This window comes from Schistocerca nitens, chromosome 6 (genome assembly GCF_023898315.1).
Source record: "Schistocerca nitens isolate TAMUIC-IGC-003100 chromosome 6, iqSchNite1.1, whole genome shotgun sequence".
NCBI lineage: Eukaryota > Metazoa > Arthropoda > Insecta > Orthoptera > Acrididae > Schistocerca > Schistocerca nitens.
The window spans coordinates 331,781,941-331,804,943 of record NC_064619.1 but is presented as its reverse complement, the minus strand read 5'-3'; the positions used below and the strand labels follow the sequence as shown (position 1 = coordinate 331,804,943).

Below are 23,003 nucleotides of genomic sequence, written 5' to 3'. Positions count from 1 at the left end.
AAATGTTGCAACACAGGAGCCTTTGATAGGCTAGAACTTTCCTTCTGCTCATTCTGAACAGTACGGTCTGTTGGTTGGTTATTTGGTTGATTTGGGGGAGGGGACCAAACAGGGAGCTCATCGGTCCCATTGGATTAGGGAAGGATATGAACGGAAGTCGTCCGCGCCCTTACAAAGAATGCATCCCGGCCTTTGCCTGAAGCGATTTAGGGAAATCACGGGAAACCTAAATCAGGATGGCTGGACGCGGATTTTAACCATCGTCTTCCCGATTGCGATTTCAATGTGCTAACCAGTGCGCCACCTTGCTCGGTAGTAGTGTCGGCTTCAAATTTATCCCGAGTACGATAAATTGTTGTACATGTTGGTGGCTGAGTTGTGAACACATTACGCCATTGCCACTTTACTTCCATCAACTTTTCGTACTTCACGTACCACTTTAATACGGCCTTGAGCTGCTCAAACGACAATGTTACTTCATTCATTGCTGCACTGTTATCTGCTGGAAAATGTGCGCCAAGATGTCGAGGAGGCAACGTAATACGCTACCGCGCGAAACTGCAAAGATACGTCATTTTGTTCCAAAGAGTGTCGACATTTTTCTGGTACGAGCCTCTCGAAAACAGCGAAGCTGGTTTTCTGTTGGCGTGCTGTTGTCATGAGAATCTATGGAAAGTGCTTGAAGGACGGTGAAATCAAGAGTAGGGACGTCCACGTCTCACTACAGAACCTGGAGGTCGTGGACTCACGTGCTCCGTAAAGATCTGTGGCACATCTGACGATCAAGTACACTGGTGGTGCAGCCACAAGTTTCTTTCAGCAAACCGTTCAGTTGTTGAACACTGGGATCTGTAGCCGACAACCACTACGTGTTCCAAAGTTGAATCGGCTATTATGACTGCAATGTGCACGTGATCATCGAGACTGAACCACGGATCAGTGGAAACTTGTCGCCTGATCAGGTAAATCACGTTTCTTGTTAAACCAGATCGATAGCCGTGTCCGGATACGCCGTCATCTAGGCGAACAGCTACTCTAGGTGCTACGAGGTGCATTCAAGTTCTAAGGCCTCCGATTTTTTTTCTCCGGACTGGAAAGAGATAGAAACATGCGCATTGTTTTAAAATGAGGCCGCGTTCTTTGTCAATACGTCCCAGAGATGGCAGCACCGTACGGCAGATGGAATTTTACCGCCAGCGGCGAGAATGAGAACTGTTTTAAATATTTAAAATGGTGACGTTTTCCTTACTTGAACAGCGTGCAATCATTCGTTTTCTGAATTTGCGTGGTGTGAAATCAATTGAAATTCATCGACAGTTGAAGGAGACATGTGGTGATGGAGTTATGGATGTGTCGAAAGTGCGTTCGTGGGTGCGACAGTTCAATGAAGGCAGAACATCGTGTGACAACAAACCGAAACAACCTCGGGCTAGCACAAGCCGGTCTGACGACATGATCGAGAAAGTGGAGAGAATTGTTTTGGGGGATCGCCGAATGACTGTTGAACAGATCGCCTCCAGAGTTGGCATTTCTGTGGGTTCTGTGTACACAATCCTGCATGACGACCTGAAAATGCGAAAAGTGTCATCCAGGTGGGTGCCACGAATGCTGACGGACGACCACATGGCTGCCCGTGTGACATGTTGCCAAGCAATGTTGACGCGCAACGACAGCATGAATGCGACTTTCTTTTCGTTGGTTGTGACAATGGATGAGACGTGGATGCCGTTTTTCAATCCAGAAACAAAGCGCCAGTCAGCCCAATGGAAGCACACAGATTCACCGCCACCAAAAAAATTTCGGGTAACTGCCAGTGCTGAAAAAATGATGGTGTCCATGTTCTGGGACAGCAAGGGCGTAATCCTTACCCATTGCGTTCCAAAGGGTACTACGGTAACAGGTGCATCCTACGAAAATGTTTTGAAGAACAAATTCCTTCCTGCACTGCATCAAAAACGTCCGGGAAGGGCTGCGCGTGTGCTGTTTCACCAAGACAACGCACCCGCACATCCAGCTAACATTACGCAACAGTTTCTTCGTGATAACAACTTTGAAGTGATTCCTCATGCTCCCTATTCACCTGACTTGGCTCCTAGTGACTTTTGGCTTTTTCCAACAATGAAAGACACTCTCCGTGGCCGCACATTCACCAGCCGTGCTGCTATTGCCTCATCGATTTTCCACTGGTCAAAACAGACTCCAAAAGAAGCCTTCGCCGCTGCCATGGAATCATAGCGTCAGCGTTGTGAAAAATGTGTACGTCTGCAGGGCGATTACGTCGAGAAGTAACGCCAGTTTCATCGATTTCGGGTGAGTAGTTAATTAGAAAAAAAATCGGAGGCCTTAGAACTTGAAAGCACCTCGTACAGACGCAAGCTGGCAGGGGCAGCATTACGCTATGGAGAACATTTGCCTGGTCTTCTGTGACACTTTGGTAGTAAAGTAAGGTACCGTGGCAAGTGCGAACTTTATTGCGGATCACCTGCATTTCTTCATGACTTCTTTCAGCAGGACAACTGTCCACGTACAAGGCCAGAATAGTGCTGAAGTGGTTTGAGGAGCATGAGAGCGAATTCATGTCGTCGTCTTGGCCACTAAATTTGCGTGATATAAAACAGATGGAACACATCGCTATCGGGCGCACATAAACCATTTGTCTGTATATACCGAATTGTGTGACCTTTGCGTAGACACCTCGTACCACATACGTCAGGAAACCTACCAGGGACTTGTTGAATCCATGCTACGTATAATCGCTGCAATATTACATTACAAAGATGGATCAAAACGCTAGTAAGGAGCTAGCCATACTGTTTTGACTGAACAGTGGATCCAGTGGTCACACTATAAGAAGGAGTACGTGATACTATTGTAAATGATCATCTGTCACCAGTATTTCTTCCCGCAGGAGAATGCATGTATCAAGATGATCATACTGAACCACGGCTGTAAACGTCTGATAACAGTATTTTTTTATGATCACAAGGATGTGGCCTCTGCAATATCCGAATCGAATATTACGGCGGCGTGGCAGCTGGTATATGAAAAACGTTTATTGGCTCATTATTACGACAGTTTCTTCACGAGGAATGTCTAAAATCTCACTGACCACTAGTCAGGATTTATATGTACCGATTCCTAAGCAGAGGGGTGATTTGTCTGGGAAATCGAAAATTCTTAAGGAATTCCGATAGACTGGCGGAGGAGGGGGCTCGGGGTGTTCGTTGACGGAAATAAATGTTCTGAGTCATTTTGTAACGTATCAGTCTGAGATTCTGCTTCGGAAATAATCGGTTGGGGAGACGCGTGAGGAGAAGTTAGGAGTCAACCTCGGGAATATTCGTTGTCCGTCGGTTTTCGGGCTCCAGGTCCGTTTGCCATTGCATGAGTGTGAGTTTGATGAAATGTAACCTGTGAGGATAATTTGACACGAAGCTTTCAATTTGTCATTCGCACAATAAAAAAGCTGGTTTTTCAGTTTTATAAATTATAAACACATATCCATGTTTAAACAGGCATGTTATACAGGTCAACTTAGAATATTCAGGTTTCGGTTCGTTATTACTAATTTCAATACGAAATAGTATTTCACAGTGTTTCTCGCAGCGTCATACTGCACGTTAACAATGCCCATAATGTGACGAGCGTCCGGTTTGCTATTGATGCGTCACTGTTTATCAGAGTCTATTGATATTACATTATAGTGAAAAAAAGTTCTAAACGCATTCCTGCAAGGATTTCTCGACTACTTAAGCTGCTGTACGCTGACACGGAATGGTGACAGACGACGGCAACGAATTACTTTCCAGGGGCGGTATGACCTTGTGATTTACGGAATTGTCCATAAAACTACAAATTCTAGATGAACTTTAAATAATCACTAATGAATGACGTGGAAACTAAAAAAACATTTGCAGCCTTAAAAGCTAATGAACATACAACAGGGAAATTTGGACTTTAACCTAAAAATCTCAGGGCACTCTCCTGATGAAATAAAATCGGCACAGTGCCAGGGGTTTACAGTATACATATTATTGTGGGTGTCAAAGGTAGCTTGTTAGATGTGCGTTGTTATTTTTTTTTTCGAAACTATTGAAGGCTGTTTGGTAAAAAAAAGTATAAAAAACTTGCAGAGAAGCCCGACGTTGCGCAGGTCAGAATATACGGCATGAGTACCATTCTACATACGAGCGGCATAAAGAAGTACGTCTCATTAAGGTTACATTGAATGCAGTTTTCCTGTCAGTATGGTCCCGGTGCGTGGCAGTGGGTGAATGTTGTTGGCAAAAATCTGCGAAATATGGTAGAACAAATACTCTTAGGTAAAGATAAATGGTGTATGACTTAAGGAATTTATTGTATGCGTGAAAATGTTTTAAGCGTTTCATTCACGATGCAATATAATGGTGGTAGGGTCGTCAACGTGTTTCATCCGTACGGTGGTGGGTGGAAGTGGGTAATTGTGATTGGTTGTTATCTCAATACAATGTGCGATGTGGAACACTTAGTTCTCTTAGAAAACGCCATATGCTTTACGACTTTTGGACTTAACCGTATTAGCGACTAAACTCGCTTATACAATCCTCACTCTGTTCCTTCCCTACTTGCGGTAACATGACGTTACCCAAACATACTTAACTGCGAGTAACACCACGGGGCAGATTGTTACTTTAGTAATATTGTCTTAAAGTAATAGTATTTAAATGAAGGTGGAAGGAAATTGAAGTTACTTTATTTTGTTAGGTATTAGTGAAGTCACTGACGAAGTCGCGCTAAATTATGAGGAATAAAAAGCGAAATGCTTATCCGAAATCACTGTACTGTACTGCGAAATTATTTAGGTGTGAGTTACGATTATTTTTATCTTTGGCTCTATCTGGATTTTTTTCTTTGTGTCTTAGTTGATCGTGTCTTAGTTGATCGTCGGTCAGGTGTGACTGACGAAAACGCTCTGAGAGATTAAAAGCTGGTCTATTTGATATTGTACGTCGTTATTAAAGTCTGAATGACGAAACCCGCACAAGCATCGTATTATGTCGGTCGAATGAAACAATTAATGCGTTTTCACATGTACAGTAAAATTCGTGTCACAGAAAATGTAGCTTTTTCCTAAGAGTATTTATAGCTCCATATTTCGTGGACTTTTGCTCGCCACACACACTCACTGCTACGCACCGTGACCAAACTCCCTTACTATACTCTGCTCATCACAAGAATAAACCTGAGGTATACAAACACGAACGCAATGATTCATCAGAAGCCATAGCACACCTACGCTGGTATTGTTACGCTCTAGGAAGTAGGTCCACTATGTATTGCTAAGTTACGTTAAATGAAACTTTAAGATATTGTAACGTATTAGCAGCCATCATGTTTTTCTTAATCACGCTTTAGCAGTGTAGTTTTTACTTTAAAAATCGTGTACAGTCACAGCGTCTGACTATTGTGTTCTGATTGTCGCGCTGTTAAATTGGTGGCATGAAAATGGCTGAGGCTGCTTCCTGCTCCGTAGCGAAACATGCTTGTGGAACATTGTTAAAAAGTGCCGAGAAATAGGTTGTTCTTAGTGTTTTTCATAAATTTACAGGAAAAATCGGGGTTGAAGTTTTCCGAGGGACTGTATTTGATACACTTGAGATACAAATACACAACGGATGTATGGCGGAATCGGTTCATGTCTCGCCTTGGTCATTCTTTATTTCTCGTTCAATCTGAAATACCTTCACCTCGTACTTGTAAAATTCATCAATTTTTTTTACAAATAATGCATGTCTTTTTGTTTCTAATTGCATACTGCACGCAAAATTCCTGTTTTCATTTCAAATATAAATTCTTAATTATCGATATTTTATGAAAGATTGCTTAAATAAAGGAAACATAACAATTCAATTTTTAGGACAAAAATGCAAAACCAAATACTCTTTATTTGGACTATAACACAGGTGTAGTCTCACACGAACCATAGTGACAAGTGTCGTAGAAACATGAAAAACAATCATTTTCACACCATACAAATGCGGCATCTTTACATTTGCCACTGAAGCATTACAATATGAACGAAACAGAACTGATCTGGAGCCAAGTTAAATTTGTCGCGAGAAATGTGAAACTGCCAGACGCTCTGCAACTAAAGCACGCAGTTTTTCACAGGTCACTGCCGAACGCTGGCGGAATATAGAACGGCACGTCATAAAAGAAGAGGAGAAAATGTGGCGCCTAGGTGGCTTCGTAGATTCTGTTGTTGGTCGACTCGATATAAACGTAGCAGATGACAATTCCACAACTGAAATGTATTTCTCCCGCGCCCGGGTTCCCAGGTTCGATTCCCGGCGGGGTCAGGGATTTTCTCTGCCTCGTGATGACTGGGTGTTGTGTGATGTCCGTAGGTTAGTTAAGTTTAAGTAGTTCTAAGTTATAGGGGACTGATGACCATAGATGTTAAGTCCCATAGTGCTCAGAGCCATTTGAACCATTTTTGAAATGTATTTCTCGGATTCGGATAAGGAAGTTACTAAGTGATTACTATACAATTGACTCTAATTAATACCTTCAGTGGCGTCTGTATGCAACAACACGGTGAAATCCCTGCTGTATGATTTTGCATCACACGCAGCTCGCTCAGAGAAATTACCCTGTGTTTAAATTAGGAATTTTGATCACTCTTGTTTGTAATTAGAACACTATGTTAGATGTTGTTGTTGTGGTCTTCAGTCCTGAGACTGGTTTGATGCAGCTCTCCATGCTACTCTATCCTGTGCAAGCCTCTTCATCTCCCAGTACTTACTGCAATCTACATCGTTCTGAATCTGCTTAGTGTACGATTTTTACCCTCCACGCTGCCCTCCAATGCTAAATTTGTGCTCCCTTGATGCCTCAGAACATGTCCTACCAACCGGTCCCTTCTTCTTGTCAAGTTGTGCCACAAACTCCTCTTTTCCCGAATTCTATTCAACAGCACCTCATTAGTTATGTGATCTATCCATCTAATCTTCAGCATTCTTCTGTAGCACCACATTTCGAAAGCTTCTATTCTCTTCTTGACCAAACTGTTTATCGTCCATGTTTCACTTCCATACATGGCTACACTCCATACAAATACTTTCAGACACGACTTCCTGACACTTAAATCTATATTCGATGTTATCAAATGTCTCTTCTTCAGAAACGCTTTCCTTGCCATTGCCAGTCAACATTTTATATCCTCTCTACTTCGACCATCGTCAGTTATTTTGCTCCCCAAATAGCAAAACTCCTTTACTACTTTAAGTGTCTCATTTCCTAATCTAATACCCTCAGCATCACACGACTTAATTCGACTACATTCCATTATCCTCGTTTTGCTTTTGTTGATGTTCATCTTATATGCTCCTTTCAAGACACTGTCCATGCCGTTCAACTGCTCTTCCAAGTCCTTTGCTGTCTCTGACAGAATTACAGTGTCATCGGCGAACCTCAAAGTTTTTATTTCTTCTCCCGAATGAGAGAATTTTATGCTTGCCGTCTGGCCACCTAAGAAGCGCGCGATAGTGCTGGAGATTCGCCGAATATTATTTCATTCTCTTTAAAAATTAAATGACATTCGAAGCTATATTGTTTCTCTGCTCGTGGCTTTTTACGTCTGAACTGCAACCTCGGACATCATTGCAGGATAGGTGGGCCAGCTGGCTGGCCATGCGCCGGTAAAGGTTTTGTCCCGCATTATCGCACACTCTACATGCTTCTAACACAGCATAACACGTATCCTTATGATTGTACTTAACTGGACACAGATTAGCTTCCGCTCCGCGTGAAACGAAATCCAACGAGATTCAAGAAAACGCGGAAGAATGCTTGGTGTAACGTTTACGGTTTATTGTTATGAAGAACACATAACAGCATGAGACCAAGGGCCGTCTACCACCACAGCCACGAGGGGGTGGCAGTGGGTGGTCATGGAAAAACGTCTGTCACTACGTACACACACACACACACACACACACACACACACACACACACACCCACCAAACTTTTATGTATAGATTAATGTACAGATTATAAATCGAGTAGATTGGAGAGAATAGTTGGACGTTGTGAGGTACTCACCGTCCTGCGCGCCCTCGACGATGCGCCGCTGGTAGCGCCGGCTGGGCGTGCGCGTGAACTGCGGCGGACTGCGCAGGCGCAGCTGCGCGTCGCGCTGGGCCTGTTTCTCCGTGCGCCCGCTGCACACACAGCCACACACAACACTCACAGTACAGCTCCAATTACTCACTGGTTCACTCGAGAGGGGTTTGTACAGCCTTTCTCCGATACGTTAAATTCATCATCTTTTAGGCCCTTAGCTTAACTTTTATGCGATATAGTCTTCATGCATATTTCGACATTTTGTAGTAACTTAACCAAATCTATAATTTTAAGATTTTTGCACTGTGTTCAGTTTTATTACGAGTTTCACCAGTCATCCAATACTGCGAAGGGTAATAATAAACTTTTTTTTATCATCTCGAAAAAAGAGAAGTTATATATTATTTGTTTGTTTGCAGACATGGTACACTTTGGAATACCCCGCGCCACAGTACCGTAGGACGCCAAAACAAAAGGCCTAGCCCATTGACAAAATGGAGTCGCGTGCGGTAATTCGTTTTCGGCAGCAGCGAAAACGTTGGAGCTGTGTCAGGGCAGCCCAGCTGACTTCTTTCATGTCGGTATTGGCTCCTCTAACGGCGTACTACATTTCTGTGTGCGGGAATTTCAAGGCGTACGATGACTGCAGACATGTACTTGCAAATAAACAAAACATTAATTGTGTAGCTTTATTTTTCAAAATGATAAATAGACAGTTATGACTACCCCTCGTACAATCCATAATTTTATACAAAGAACTTAAAAGTTTACTAACTATATGCACATAAATAGTAAATATTTCACTGATTTGTGTTTACTAGCCTTTGATGAAAGGGGTTTTTTAATGTTACAAAACTTACTGTGGAAGTAGCTAAGAATGAAAGCATACCGTGAACACTGGAAAAATGCATAGTGATCTTTCTCACGTTTATGTTAAAAATGTTTACTGTAATCCTTTCCTCCACTTCTTCTTTTTTTATATTTTGACCTTCTTGGCTGCTTTATTGACCTATCTATTTCGTGAGTAATTGGGTTGATGTCTAACTGCTACCTTATACCATGTTAAATCCTCCGCAAGCACATGTGCAGAGGGTACCATATAAAAATGTTGATGTAGGTACAATTACAATGTTGAATGACGTGACTGAGTTGTGTGACCTACCTCTTAAAGCACTTTCTCGAACCTAGGCCAGCTGATTTACTGGCTTGACAAAATTTATAATGGCACTGGGAAGGCTATGTTTACGGTCGTAATGTCATCCAACTACAATTGCTCCGCATTCTGCATAGTTCTGGGAGAGCTCATGATGTAATTCCCGATCGGTCGACATTTTATGAATAAGGTGTCTCAAATGTCCATCTTCATGGAATTTCAGTGTCCTGGACTGGGTTGGCTGTAAAAAGGAATGGCACGGCTCGCTCTGCCCTCTACCTCTCTTGGGTCCACTGATGCGTCACGCCAACCCAACCAGGGCGATCAGTGAAATGAGATGGCATTCAATTAGGGAAATTAAAGTAAACTACCTGCCTACATTTGGTAAGGAATGAATTTGCCATGCAGAAGTAATATTTTGGGAAATTGGTGTGCCCCCTCCCGTACCCCCCCCCCCCCCCTCCCCACACACACACTCACGCACCATGCAATCTCCGATTTTGAAGGCCCAGGAACACACTTTTCCTTATCCTATTGTTTCCAAATTTTTTCATGAAATAGAACCAAACTGGGAGGCCATGCAAAAAACCATCATAAATTTTAAAGAATGTCGTATCAGAGCTACCCTAATACCCATTGTCTACGAAAACAGAATATCGTATAAACATATCAGCTAGGCACAGAATAAAAGCGACTTCACAGTAGTGAAGAACGATTTGTCGTCGCATACTAGTGTGCGACCTGTTTTCGACCCAACAGTGTTCTTTGCACTGTGAAAAGTTTCATCAAAGGCAGCCAACCAAACGGATACACGTGATGTAGGATTTTTATTCTCAACAGAACTGCGGCTGGAGGTGAGAACTGGATGCTCCATTACGAATCAGAGTAACAAAATTGATGGGGAAAACACTCATCATATAGAGTGAATATAACATTCAAGGCACAGACATCCACTGCGAAAATGTTGCTGGCAACCTTTTGGGACACCAAGAATCTTCTGTAGATGCATTTCCAAGAGAATGGCTAGGCTGTTGGTAGCGCTCGCTTCAGCAAGTTGCAAGACAACTGAAGCCCGGCGAGGAGTACTGCTGTTACACGACAACCCACACCATTTACGTCTGCGCAGAACAAGGGTACAGTTCGCGAGTTTATAGAGAGGCGCGCAAGGTGTATTGCAAAGCAGAATGATTTTGTTGAAAAAATAAACCAACGTTCATTTCCTGTGCAGATTTATAAAAGAAATTTGTAATAAAACTCTCGTTATTTAATGGGTAACCCTAGTAATGATGCTCCTGCTGTTGGTAACTCTCAGTGTCTTGTCACAGCGAGGGAATCGGATCGCAGAGCGGACAAGGACGCGCGGTGACTGTCGAAAATATCACGTCGGAATTTGCCTTAAGTGGGTTAGAGAGGGTCGGTTCCTCCAAGTACGAGACTAGGTTCCCCGAAGTCACGTCCCTCCGCGCAAGCGTTTGAGGCCTTCACCATCAACGTCTCGCTTGTGCACGACGGGTCGTACCACGCGGATTTCAGGAAGCGCTGCAGAAATGGCAGCTCCACCCTTGCGCGGCCAGTGGCGTTATGTGCTGCGGGTGTAAGGGAGGCGAGGGGAGGGGAAGGAGAAGGTGGTAGTGAAGCGGGTAAAGAGCCAATTAGTTAATGAGGGCGTCGCCCGAAGCCTGTACCTACACCTGACGCCACAAAAACTCGCTGCGATGGCTCTTGTCCACTGAAGCTGGCCGAAAGGATGTCACGAATAAACTCAAGGAGCGTCAAGGCTTAAAAAATAGCTACCTGAAAGTGTACTTTTGTGAAGTTTACATAAAATACCGAAAACCATTTAGTTCTCCGCTATTTTCGAAAAAACTCTTGTCAGTGCACTTCACAAATGTCGCCATTTAAACATAGATGCAGTGTTCGCTTTATCTATAGTTTTTAATGTATTTAACACGAATGAAACTTTTGCTCCTTTGACACGAACCTGACTAGGTCCGAAAAATCGTAAAATCAGAAAATTGCAACAGCACATAGCAATAATCGTGAGAGAAAGAATACGTTGCGACATAGCTCTTTTCCAGTTACTTATATGATAGATAAAAGAGATATATTGTGACAGGTGAAATACCCTCAAACTTCTAGACGAATCTGATAATTCAGATTCCTAAGAGTTGTCGCGAATGGCCTTGCCACTGTGGTAACACCGGATTCCGTCAGATCACCGAAGTTAAGCGCTGTCGGGCTGGGTTAGCACTTGGATAGTTAACTGTTCGGGTCTGCCTAGCGCTGTTGGCAAGCGACGTGCACTCGGCCCTTGTTGGGCTACTGAGAAGTAGCGGCTCCGATCGCGAAAACTGACACCGACCGGCAGAACATTGTGCTGACCTCAGGTCCCTCAATATCCGCATCCAATGACGCCTGTCGGCTCAAGAAGACACGCCAGTCGGTCGGTACCGTTGAGTCTTGCGAGGCCTTTTCGGACGGGGAGAGAGAGAGAGAGACTAAGATTTGCCAGGTGCTGGCAGGTGTAAATATTAGTTTAATTAATCACGTTGCAAAATAAAAAATAAAAAACACCTGCGCGTACTGGCTCTGAGAGGCAATCAGTACCGGTCGGCCGTGTGTCATCCGAACCCGTGGCGTCATCAGGATGCGGCATGGAGGGGCACGGTGTCATTGCACAATTCTCCCGGCGGTTTTCAGTTTACCAGACCTTGGAGCCGCTATTCCTTACTCAAGTAGCCATCACGAGACTGAGTGCATACAGTTCCAGTCCCAGCATCCAGGAAAAATACTTGGAAGAATTGAGAATCTTTCGTATAGCAGTCAAACATGCTGACCACTTGGCTACGGAGGTGGCAGTATACTAACCCGAGCTATTTGTAGAAGAATGGAAAACTGTTAGAAGCCGACGTCGGGCAAGACCAGGATGGCAATGCTGACCACACGACTTATCTTACAAGACAGACGGAAAAAAGCAAAACCAATGCTTATAGCATCTGTACATGAGCGACAGATTTTGACATTGAAACTTCCAGGCAGATTAAAACTGTGTGCCCGACCGAGACTCGAACTCGGGACCTTTGCCTTTCGCGGGCAAGTGCTCTACCATCTGAGCTACCGAAGGACGACTCACGCCCGGTACTCACAGCTTTTCTTCTGCCAGTACCTCGTCCCCTACCTTCCAAACTTTACAGAAGCTCTCCTGCGAACCTTGCAGAACTAGCACTCCTGAAAGAAAGGATATTGCGGAGACATGGCTTAGCCACAGCCTGGGGGATGTTTCCAGAATGATATTTTCACTCTGCAGCGGAGTGTGCGCTGATATGAAACTTCCTGGCAGATTAAAACTGTGTGCCCGACCGAGACTCGAACTCGGGACCTTTGCCTTTCGCGGGCAAGTGCTCTACCATCTGAGGTACCGAAGCACGACTCACGCCCGGTACTCACAGCTTTACTTTTGCCAGTACCTCGTCCCCTACCTTCCAAGCTACACAGAAGCTCTCCTGCGAACCTTGCAGAACTAGCACTCCTGAAAGAAAGGATATTGCGGAGACATGGCTTAGCCACAGCCTGGGGGATGTTTCCAGAATGAGATTTTCACTCTGCAGCGGAGTGTGCGCTGATATGAAACTTCCTGACGGATTAAAACTGTGTGCCCGACCGAGACTCGAACTCGGGACCTTTGCCTTTCGCGGGCAAGTGCTCTACCATTTGAGCTACCGAAGTTTTAATCTGCCAGGAAGTTTCATATCAGCGCACACTACGCTGCAGAGTGAAAATATCATTCTGGAAACATCCCCCAGGCTGTGGCTAAGCCTTGTCTCCGCAATATCCTTTCTTTCAGGAGCGCTAGTTCTGCAAAGTTCGCAGGAGAGCTTCTGTAAAGTTTGGAAGGTAGGGGACGAGGTACTGGCAGAAGTAAAGCTGTGAGTACCGGGCGTGAGTCGTGCTTCGGTAGCTCAGATGGTAGAGCACTTGCCCGCGAAAGGCAAAGGTCCCGAGTTCGAGTCTCGGTCGGCACACAGTTTTAATCTGCCAGGAAGTTTCATATCATCGCACACTCCGCTGCAGAGTGAAAATCTCATTCTAGATTTTGACATTGTTGATTGAAACTGTACCGTTTGTTATTGTGCTGGTAGAAAGAACTTTCAACATAATTGTAATACATCCATTACAGCAAAGCAGGTTTAAAGGAGTATGCAAGTGTATGGAGGGTGTATCGTAGCCGTGGGGAGAGGTAAGAAGCGGAAGAAACAGGAGGCACTTGCCTCCTCCTAGAATCTGGAGTAAAGACGATTAATTCAACGCAGAAGTTTCGTGCATTTCTAGAAGTGGTGAAATTTTGTGACCCTTAGCTGATTAATAATATGTACAAATAGATGTACTTTTGCATACACTAATGGTGTTGCATACATTTTAGACTTGAAAACAGCCAACGTTTATAAATACATTTTGTGTCGATAACTCTCAAACTTCGTGAACGTCATGCCAAATTTTGTTCATAGGACACGATACGTCTTCAAATTCTTCGCGTCAGTTATATGAAAAGCGATAATTGCAGATCTGGTCCCCTCTCGGATACATTTCTGCGGACGCCCGTGTTCATAAAGAAATATTATATTTCTTTAGATGTGCGTTAAGCTCCTTCAGTATATTTTCTAAAGAAAAGAATAAATAGGATTTTACTGGCAATAGGTTGTCTATGATCCGCAAGGTAAGTGTCAGACCCCGTGTAATGGCGTACTGGCGAGAGGACAGCGATTGAAAACACCTTTCGGTCTTCCAGACTTTGGTTTTCAGTGCTTTCCCTGACTGCTTGCTGCTGACTGCTGGATGTTTCACGTGTCATCCTTCCCAGCTTGTGCTCCGACTTTAATGCAATCGGCGGTGTGTCGGGCAGAGGGGCGAGGCGCTGGTGGCCTGGTCTCACCTGTACCTGAATCGCGATCCCAGAGAGAAGATGTCGGGCGTGGTGGGCGAGACCTGCACCAGCCGGAAGAAGGCGTGGTGCTCCACGCAGCACTTCCACAGGTGCTTGCACGCTGACTTGGACGGCGTCTCGAACCCGTACGTGTTCTCGTCGTTCTGCAACACAAATTGAAACTCGGTATCGGGCTGTGAAATCTGAAACGTTGTATGAGTCCACTGTTGCTTCAGTTAAAACTTCAGGTATGAGAGGCTGCGGTCGATGTATGGATCTATTTACTAATGCTTAATCCCAACCTGCGGAAAACATCTCCAGAGGCAAAACTGTCGACTGCTCAGAAGACGTGTACCGCAGATGGCGACGAAACTTTAGCAAATAGTTTCATACATTCAACTATGGCGTCTGAGCCTCGAAGTTTTAACTGCTGCAAAGACCGGACGAGAAAGCCTTCATGGCATTAATGAACAATGTTTTTAAGAAAACAGTAATGTTGTCTTACCAAAAACGTATGTTAAACACTGCACTCGGTAAACGAAACCATCTAGTTCAGGTAAAAAATAGGTTCCCAATCTTTCTGAGACTATTACCCCTGTGTACGATCACATATTAGCTAGTACCCCCAACCTCAATCCTCACAATCATCAACAGAAGCGCCTAATTAAACTTTAGAATCAGAAAGAATTTTCTTTGAACACTTTTATTTTAAAAATGACGAAAGGAAAATGGTAATTAGTATTTGCAGGTGTTTTATCAAATGACGAACTAACGAGTCATCGAGACAATTGGTATTGCATATTCCTAATAAATTTTTCTTATAGAATGATGAAGTAATTCCCAGTACCTCTCGCGTGCTATCTACAACTCCTCCTCAACAAAGAAAGCTAACTATGCTCTTGTTACAAAATATGCTTCCTCTGCACCAGCCTTGTCTCAGGAGACACTTTCTTCAGCCGTACCCTGCAGCCCCATTTAAAATCTACCACGTTGAAATATCTACTCTACGCTTACTTTTGGAAAATCACTTGATCACTGGTTCAAAATGGCTCTGAGGACTATGGGACTTAACTTCTGAGGTCATCAGTTCCCTAGAACTTAGAACAACTTAAACTTAAGTAACCTAAGGACATCACACACATCCATGCCCGAGGCAGGACTCGAACCTGCGACCTTGATAGCTTGATTCCTTTGCTTTGTGTCTCCTTTTGATGATGATGACATAATAATAATAGTAATAATAATAAAAGTAGTAGTAGAACTAATAATAATACTGAGTCGGGCCAGCAAAGTTACTATGGGTTGTTCTGTCAGTAAATTTTATCTGTTGCGAAGTGAAAAACAAAGCAATTTCTGGCGCATTGTGGGGACTAGCTACAACTCAGAGAAGGCATTTTCAAGAGATGTGTAAGCATATGTGATACAGACATCTCAATCTTACTGTCACAAATGCTTGTTACAAAGTGCAAGGTACGTGCAGTGGGAGGACTAATGACGATGATGTTGCTCATATATTCATTTCACAAGCTGGTAAATTATGTAATAATTTATCATCTTACAAACTAATGATAATAGTAATTTTTTTTAATTGGTTTCGTGACCGAAACACAATTCACTGCTGTTGTTGTCAGCGCTCAGAAAATTTCATTTCGCCCCTTACGGCGTAATTACCCCCAGGCTGGAAGCCACTGGTATAAGAGAACAAAAACAAACACCGTCCGAACAGGCATTGAAGCCCCAACGGTACCGACCGACCGCCCTGTCATCGTCAGCACTTAGGCGTCACCGGATGCGAATACGGAGGGCCATGTGGTTGGTTGGCACACCGCTCTCCCTGCCGTTGTCAGTTTTCGTGACCGGTGCTACTTGTCAGTTTAGTAGCTCCTCAGTTTGCCTCACAAGGGCTGAGTGTATCCCGTTTGCCAACAGCACTGGGCAGGCCTGGACGGTGACCACTCAAGTACTAACCGACCCCGACAGCACGTAACTTAGGTGAGCTGACGGGGACCGATAGTACCACTGCGGGAAAGCCGTTGGCTCGTACAAAAGAAAGAAAAAAAAGACATTAACTGCAAAAAGTGTTGAACCTAACGATAAAGTGTTGATTATGGACGCCTCACATTATTCGGAAAGTTTTTCTAGCACTGTTCTATCACTGAAAACTATGTTCCACTGCCACTGTGCCATTCTATTCCTCTCACTTCACTCTTTCTACAGCACAAACACTTCTACTATCTCCCAGTATTTGTTACTTTTCAGTCTCTTTGACACTGCCACTATCTTCTTCTCTCTCAGCCTGAGAAAGCTCGAATATGTTCGCATGCCGAAAGTTTTGGGAAAAATTTTAAAGGTGCTGAAGAAGGTAGAAGGAGGCAGCTGGTACCTCACTTTTTAGTCGGAGTCTTTTAAATAAACAGGGACATACTCGCATTTTTTGTGGTCCGATAGGAGCATTTTTCATACGGTTCCCTTCTTTTCCCCGCTGCAGCAGGACATGTAGGTAGTTTGCTTGTGTGAAACTGAAGCAACGCAAATTAACTTTACGTTTCAGACTGGATTTTACATGCAAAAATTTTTTGCATGTGCTTCAGTACTACAACGTGGATTTCCCAGAGTTTAACGGAAACACTTTGCAGCACATCTCTCGGTACTACGTCATTTTATAAAATACATTTTCGCCTCACGCCGGATTTGCTTCAAATGGCTCTGAGCACTACGGGACTTAATATCTGAGGTCATCAGTCCCTTAGAACTTAGAACTACTTAAACCTAACTAACCTAAGGACATCACACACATCCATGCCTGAGGCAGGATTCGAACTTGCGACTGTAGCGGTCGCGCGGTTCTAGACTGAATCTTCTAGAACCGCTCGGCCACAGCGGCCGGCACGCCGGATTTTGCGTGGGTATTTTACGTGTACAAGTACGGTAACCTTGAACCTCAGTATCTCGGAAACGGATAAAAATATGAAGAAAATTTTTAAGAGTGTTCGAGATCGGGATCTTAGAAATATATCGTAAAAATGTCTGCCATTTTCTGTGCATAGCCATTTTGGAATCCGCGACTGGGTTTGGTTTTCTGGTGTCCGCAGCTCGTGGTCGTGCGGTAGCGTTCTCGCTTCCCGTGCCCGGGTTCCCGGGTTCGATTCCCGGCGGGGTCAGGGATTTTCTCTGCCTCGTGGTGACTGGGTGTTGTGTGATGGCCTTAGGTTGGTTAGGTTTAAGTAGTTCTAAGTTCTAGGAGACTGATGACCATAGACGTTAAGTCCCATAGTGCTCAGAGCCATTTGAACCAATTTTCTGGTACGCTGGTGACGGCGAAAATATAGTTAAAAAGTACTTTTTGTGGCGTTTTCCGAGGAATCGCTCTGTAAGCTCTGTAAGCCCCATCAAGCCCAAAGTAGGCCACATTAAGTGCAAGAAGAATAAACAGATTTTCTCAATTTGTCCAAGCTGACCCTATATTGCATGCTAGTGACACTGGCGATCCTTCTGTTGGGTATACAAATGGAACCTAGCCCAAGGGCTAGGCACTTGACCCTACTTTTTTATCACCGTAGAACCCGTGGTACGTGCACCGAAAAATCCAGTTTTTATGCGCGGCGTTTTGGAACATAAATATTGGTAAGCCTGCTTTCGGATGCATGCCAATTATGTTTTCTGTAACACCGTGTATGACTGTGTTGTACTGTATCGCTGAAAGAAATCGATTCCTTGTTATAGACATTTCTGTGTGATTGGTTTGGTTTTTCCATCTTTATTCTCTTTCCCATAGCAATTCCTAGAAGTTCTGTTGCAATATTCGCAAGCCTTGCCCTGGTTGTTTCAATTGTTACGCGAACTTGTTACCTGTATTGCAACTCATGTGCAGGTTTCACACAATCAGAGGTAAACTGGGGAACAGCTAAATAAGCTCTTAACGCGACAGTTGATTCTGACGCTGCAAAGTTCGAGAATCATAGCGGGAGAGTAATCGGTTTTAGCAACGTTTCGGGTCAGGCACCCAACTCGGCCGTCGGCTGTGTTGACGGGAGCGGGCAGGGCAGGGCAGGGCAGGGCAGGGCTTGCCGGCCGCAGGCGCGGGCCCCGGGCCCCGGGCGAGCAATTGGCGGTAGGCCGCGCTGTTAGCGCCCGCTCCACGCTGGCGAATTAAAACGCAAACAAGTGCGCCGGGCCGCTTAATTACAGCGCCGGACCTAATCCCCAAGTTTCGACAGTTCAATTTGGCCGGCCGCGGGCGGTCCCGCGCCCGCAGCGTTACAGCCCGGCCGTCCACTGTCTCAACTTCGAGCAACGGCCGCCTCGGCCACTCCGCCGCGCGCAGTTACCGGTCGCTCCCGGCAGACTGTACTTGTGATAAAGCTAGTAGTACCGCCTCGGGCTGGAGCCGTCACTGCTCCACCATTTGCACCAGTGCCTGTTACTCTGTCCGAGGCACGTTATTGTGTGGTGACTACAATATATGACGTATGTTTCAGGAGGCCGCGGCCCACAAGAGATGCAGAACCCCTCCCCCCCCCCCCCCCCAACTAACTTGTGCCATCACACTAGTCGCCTTGCCCGCCGTACATTGCGAACTTTCGGCTCCGTGCAGCGCCCGTGGGAAATCAATAGTATTTAAACGCGCAATTCAGAATTATGAAACTTATGAAACTCGAAAAAGTTACTCGGCCCCCACTGGAGACCACCGCTGGCACTCGTAAGACCTGTGTATCATGTGGGTGTGACGAACGCCACAGAGCCCATTTATCCCGTTGGGCACGCACGAAACATGCAAAGACGTACACACTCAAGTACACGTCGTTCTCCTAGATCTACCAGATCTGCACACGACGATGTCAGTGCCGTGCTATGTACCGTGTCCCATCAAGTCATAAAATCTAAATCGGCAAACACAAATGACTACGTAGTTTTCGGCCGGCCGCTGTGGCCGAGCGGTTCTAGGCGCTTCAGTCCGGAACCGCACTGCTGCTACGGTCGCCGGTTCGAATCCTGCCTCGGGCATGGATGTGTGTGATGTCCTTAGGTTAGTTAGGTTTAAGTAGTTCTAAGTCTTGGGAACTGATGACCTCTGATGTTCAGTCCCATAGTGCTCAGAGCCATTTGAACCTACGATGCAGAATGCTTGTTGCCTAGAATGAAACATCCCGGTGATGATTTGGGCAAGCATATCGCGGTATTTCACGGTCGCCATTTTTTCTCTGCAAGGTCTTATTACTGCCAAGAATTACGTGACCTTTTTGGCTGATCGAGTGCATCCCAAAGTACAATGTTTGTATCCCAGTGGGACGTTATGTTGAAAGACGATAATGCTGCTGTTCACACACCTCCCATCATCCTGGACTCTTTTTGTGAACACGAGAATGAACATGACGCATCTCCCCTGACCACCACCCACCAGATGAGCCTTTGTTGTGTATGTTGGAGAGAGGGCTGTGTGATCGCTATCCACCTCCATCATCTCTACCTGAAACTGCGACTATTGTTCAAGAAGAATTGTGTAAGATTTCCTGAAAGCCATACAGAACCTTTATTTATCCATTCCGAGACGAAAGCTGTTTTGAATGCCAACGGTTTTTCTACACCCTATTGGGCATGTTTTTTTTTTTTGTTTCAATATTTTTGTCCATCCCCTGTACCTACTGTCGTCCTTTTGTCCAACTGGGAAACTGTATTTCTCTCACATACTCAATGCCATCCGAGTTTTCTTCATCCCCCAAATATTTCTGTTTTTATTTTCTATCATTTCATCTGCCAACTCTCACCTATAATATCTCGCCCCCTCCTCTTCCTCTTCCTCTCACAATGTTAATAAGATTACGATTTCTGCAATACCTATATTATTATATGCGTACTGCTCCAGTACTATGCGACGCTCTAAGAGAAGACCTGAAACTCCTAATCCTGCCTGTTGAAATAAATGCTTGGATAAACAAAAATATTATCGTCTCGGCTAATCTTACTGGATAACCATATAGTTTTACTTCACTTTGTAAATTTTCAAGTTTTAGATTGGGCATTTACCGCTGCGCGATAGCAATAAAAAACACGGTTTTTAGAAATTCCTTCACGAAAGCACAAGCAATAATTATTCCAGAATTCAAATCAAGAATAACTGCTAACTTTAAGATGAGTACCGAGATAGCCTCAGTGTAGCGAAACAGCTTGAGCCACTAGATAGAGACAAGTCTCCTACTCCACACTGTATAAAATTAGGTTTATTTCAGGTTATGCTGATGAAATAGCTCCATTTTTAGCTATCATAAACAACCGCTCGCTTGACGAAATATCCTCATTTAAAGACTGGAAAGTTACGCAGGTCACAGCAATACACAAGAAACGAAATATGAGTAATCCGTTGAATTATAAACTCATATCACTGGCATCGATTTGCAGTAGCCATAAATAATATATGAAATACCTCGAAGAAAGCAATTGATGAGAAGCCATCTAGTAAAACAGCTGGCATTCTCCAAGGAAGTGTTATAGGCCCTCTGCTGTTCCTAATGTGATTAAACGATTTAGGAGACAGACTGATCACCCCTCTTGAATTGTTTGCAGACAGATGATGCTATTTTTCACTGTCTTTTAAAGTCATCATAAAATCAAAGCGAATTGGAAAATTATTTTAACATCATCTCTGTATGTTAACCCTAAATAATAAAAAGTGTGTTATCCTCCACATGGGTACCAAAAACACCCGTTAACATTCAATTAGACGATAAACCACACTGAAGGTTATCGATTAAATTAAATAGCTAGGGATTACAATTACGAACAACTTAAACTGGAACCATCACACAGAAAACGTTGTGGGGAAGGCGAAGCAAATATCGCTTTTTGTTGGCAGGATACTTGGAAGATACAAAAAATTTGTTCATCTTCTGGAGTACTGCAGTGCGACATGGGATCCTTATCATATGGAATTGACGGAGAACATTGAAAACGTTCAAAGAAGGGCAGCTCGTTTTGTATTATCGGGGAACAGGGAGCTTGTCACGGATATGATAAACGATCTGAGGTGCTTATCAAGAAAACAATGGTGTTTTCCGCTGTCTTGAGTTTTTTTCACGAAATTTCAATCAGCAATTTTCTCCTGCGAATGCGAAAATATTTTTCTGGCTTCCACATACGTAGGAAAAAATTACTATGTTAATGAAATGAGAGAAATCTGAGTTCTTAGGGAAAGGTTTAGATGTTCATTTTTCCCATGTGCTGTTCGAGAGGGGAACGGTAGAATGAAAGTCTAAAAGCGGTCCTATGAACTCTCTGCCAAACACAAAAGTCTGAATTGCAGAGTAGTCGTGTAGATGTAGATATGGATGTAGGCTTGTGTCATAAAGCACCTTGTCGGATTTGTTTTTTAGCAGTAACGAAATAAATAGTAGTTATCAGGTCAACAAAGGGCTCTAAGGATCAGCGTATTGTGCGTGCACAGTCTCCATTCCCCGGCTAGGACTCGGCATCCCTCCGCCGCGCAGAGACGCGCCGTCGGGAGCGAAGTGGCAGACGTGCGAGTTCTGCCGCCGTTGCTGCACAGCGAATTCGCCAAAGAAACGGGATAAGGCCGGAACAGCTCGCCAGCCTCTAAGCTAATCCAGGGGCGCACAATTGCGACGCAGTTTTAAATGAACTCCACCCTCTCCCCCCTCCCCCTCCACCACGGCCTCACCCCTCTCCCCGGACGACAGCCGAGTGAGGGTGGTTGCCTGGGCATTGTGGCGACAACCCTTCACTAGGCATTCACGGGCCACCCTCGCCGCGCTTTCACACAGATACTCGCTTGTAATTTTTGTGAGGGCGCCGTCGCTGAGAGGCCGACTTCTAGCAGATCTCTCCACCCTTAAGTCTGCGCTCCTGTACCTTAAATAAAATAATTCGACACTTTCTGGTTTGAATTGGACTCATTCCGTGAGACGCAATTCAAAACGTAAACAAGCTTCATTTCACTTTCTCTTGCATACCCTTTCTTCGACGCCTGTGAAGCGTGAAAGCTCTGGAGGGTGGCTTTAGACGAGAAAAGTGAGAAATATAAACGCACACCACACTGAATAAGCAGCGCCTATCAAATGCAGACGGTGGTGGTACCGTCGAACACTGGTGAAAGTGTTTGTAGTACACGCCTCGAACGACAGAAAGTATAATGTAGCGAACCGAGTATTTGTAGCTTCTACAGACTCTAAAGAAGGTAACTAAACTCGATACTTTTGTAGTAACCATAATAAAGAAAATAATAAGCTAAACCACACTCAAGAAACCCCAGTAGTAAGAATGAAAGGTACTGCGTAATATTCCATCGTTTTGCACGTACCTGAGCTACGTCCGCTTAACTGCTATTGTAACACTAGTCTGATTGCTCTGATTGCCTCCTAAAAGTTTTGGATGGTGAACAGTTCCACTACAACGTGTCCCCTAGACTTAGAACTACTTAAACCTAACTAACCTAAAGACATCACACACATCCATGCCCGAGGCAGGATTCGAACCTGCGACCGTAGCGGTCGCGCGGTTCCAGACTGAAGCGCCTAGAACCGCTCGGGCACAGCGGCCGGCTGCATCGTAGGCTTTGGGAGGCATACGCCGCAAATTGGAAACAGTGTGACACAGAATTCAGCGGGCCAATTGACTATACCATTGCTCCATCGACCAGGTTTTATGGTTTCGGCACCACGCTTTTCTGTTACAGACATTTGCATCACTGACGTGTGATTTTGGAATTCTAGCTCGCCCTCAATTCTCAGCTTATGGAGCTCTCTTCGTGTTGCTTTGAAGGTGTCTGGGTTCGCAAGTGCGACATTCAGATATGCAATCACTTTTGCAGCTATA

General features: G+C 44.5%; 1 protein-coding gene across 1 annotated transcript in view; it reads right to left on the bottom strand.

Moving 5' to 3' along the window:
• Positions 1 to 23,003, bottom strand: part of LOC126263347 (band 4.1-like protein 4A) — a 691,823-nt gene that overhangs the window by 28,821 nt on the left and 639,999 nt on the right. The window contains exons 11-12 of the mRNA XM_049960435.1: positions 14,187 to 14,341; positions 8,083 to 8,201 (exon numbers count right to left, since the gene is read on the bottom strand). Coding sequence (XP_049816392.1) covers positions 8,083 to 8,201; positions 14,187 to 14,341 — 274 coding nt within the window. The remainder of the gene's footprint in view (positions 1 to 8,082; positions 8,202 to 14,186; positions 14,342 to 23,003) is intronic.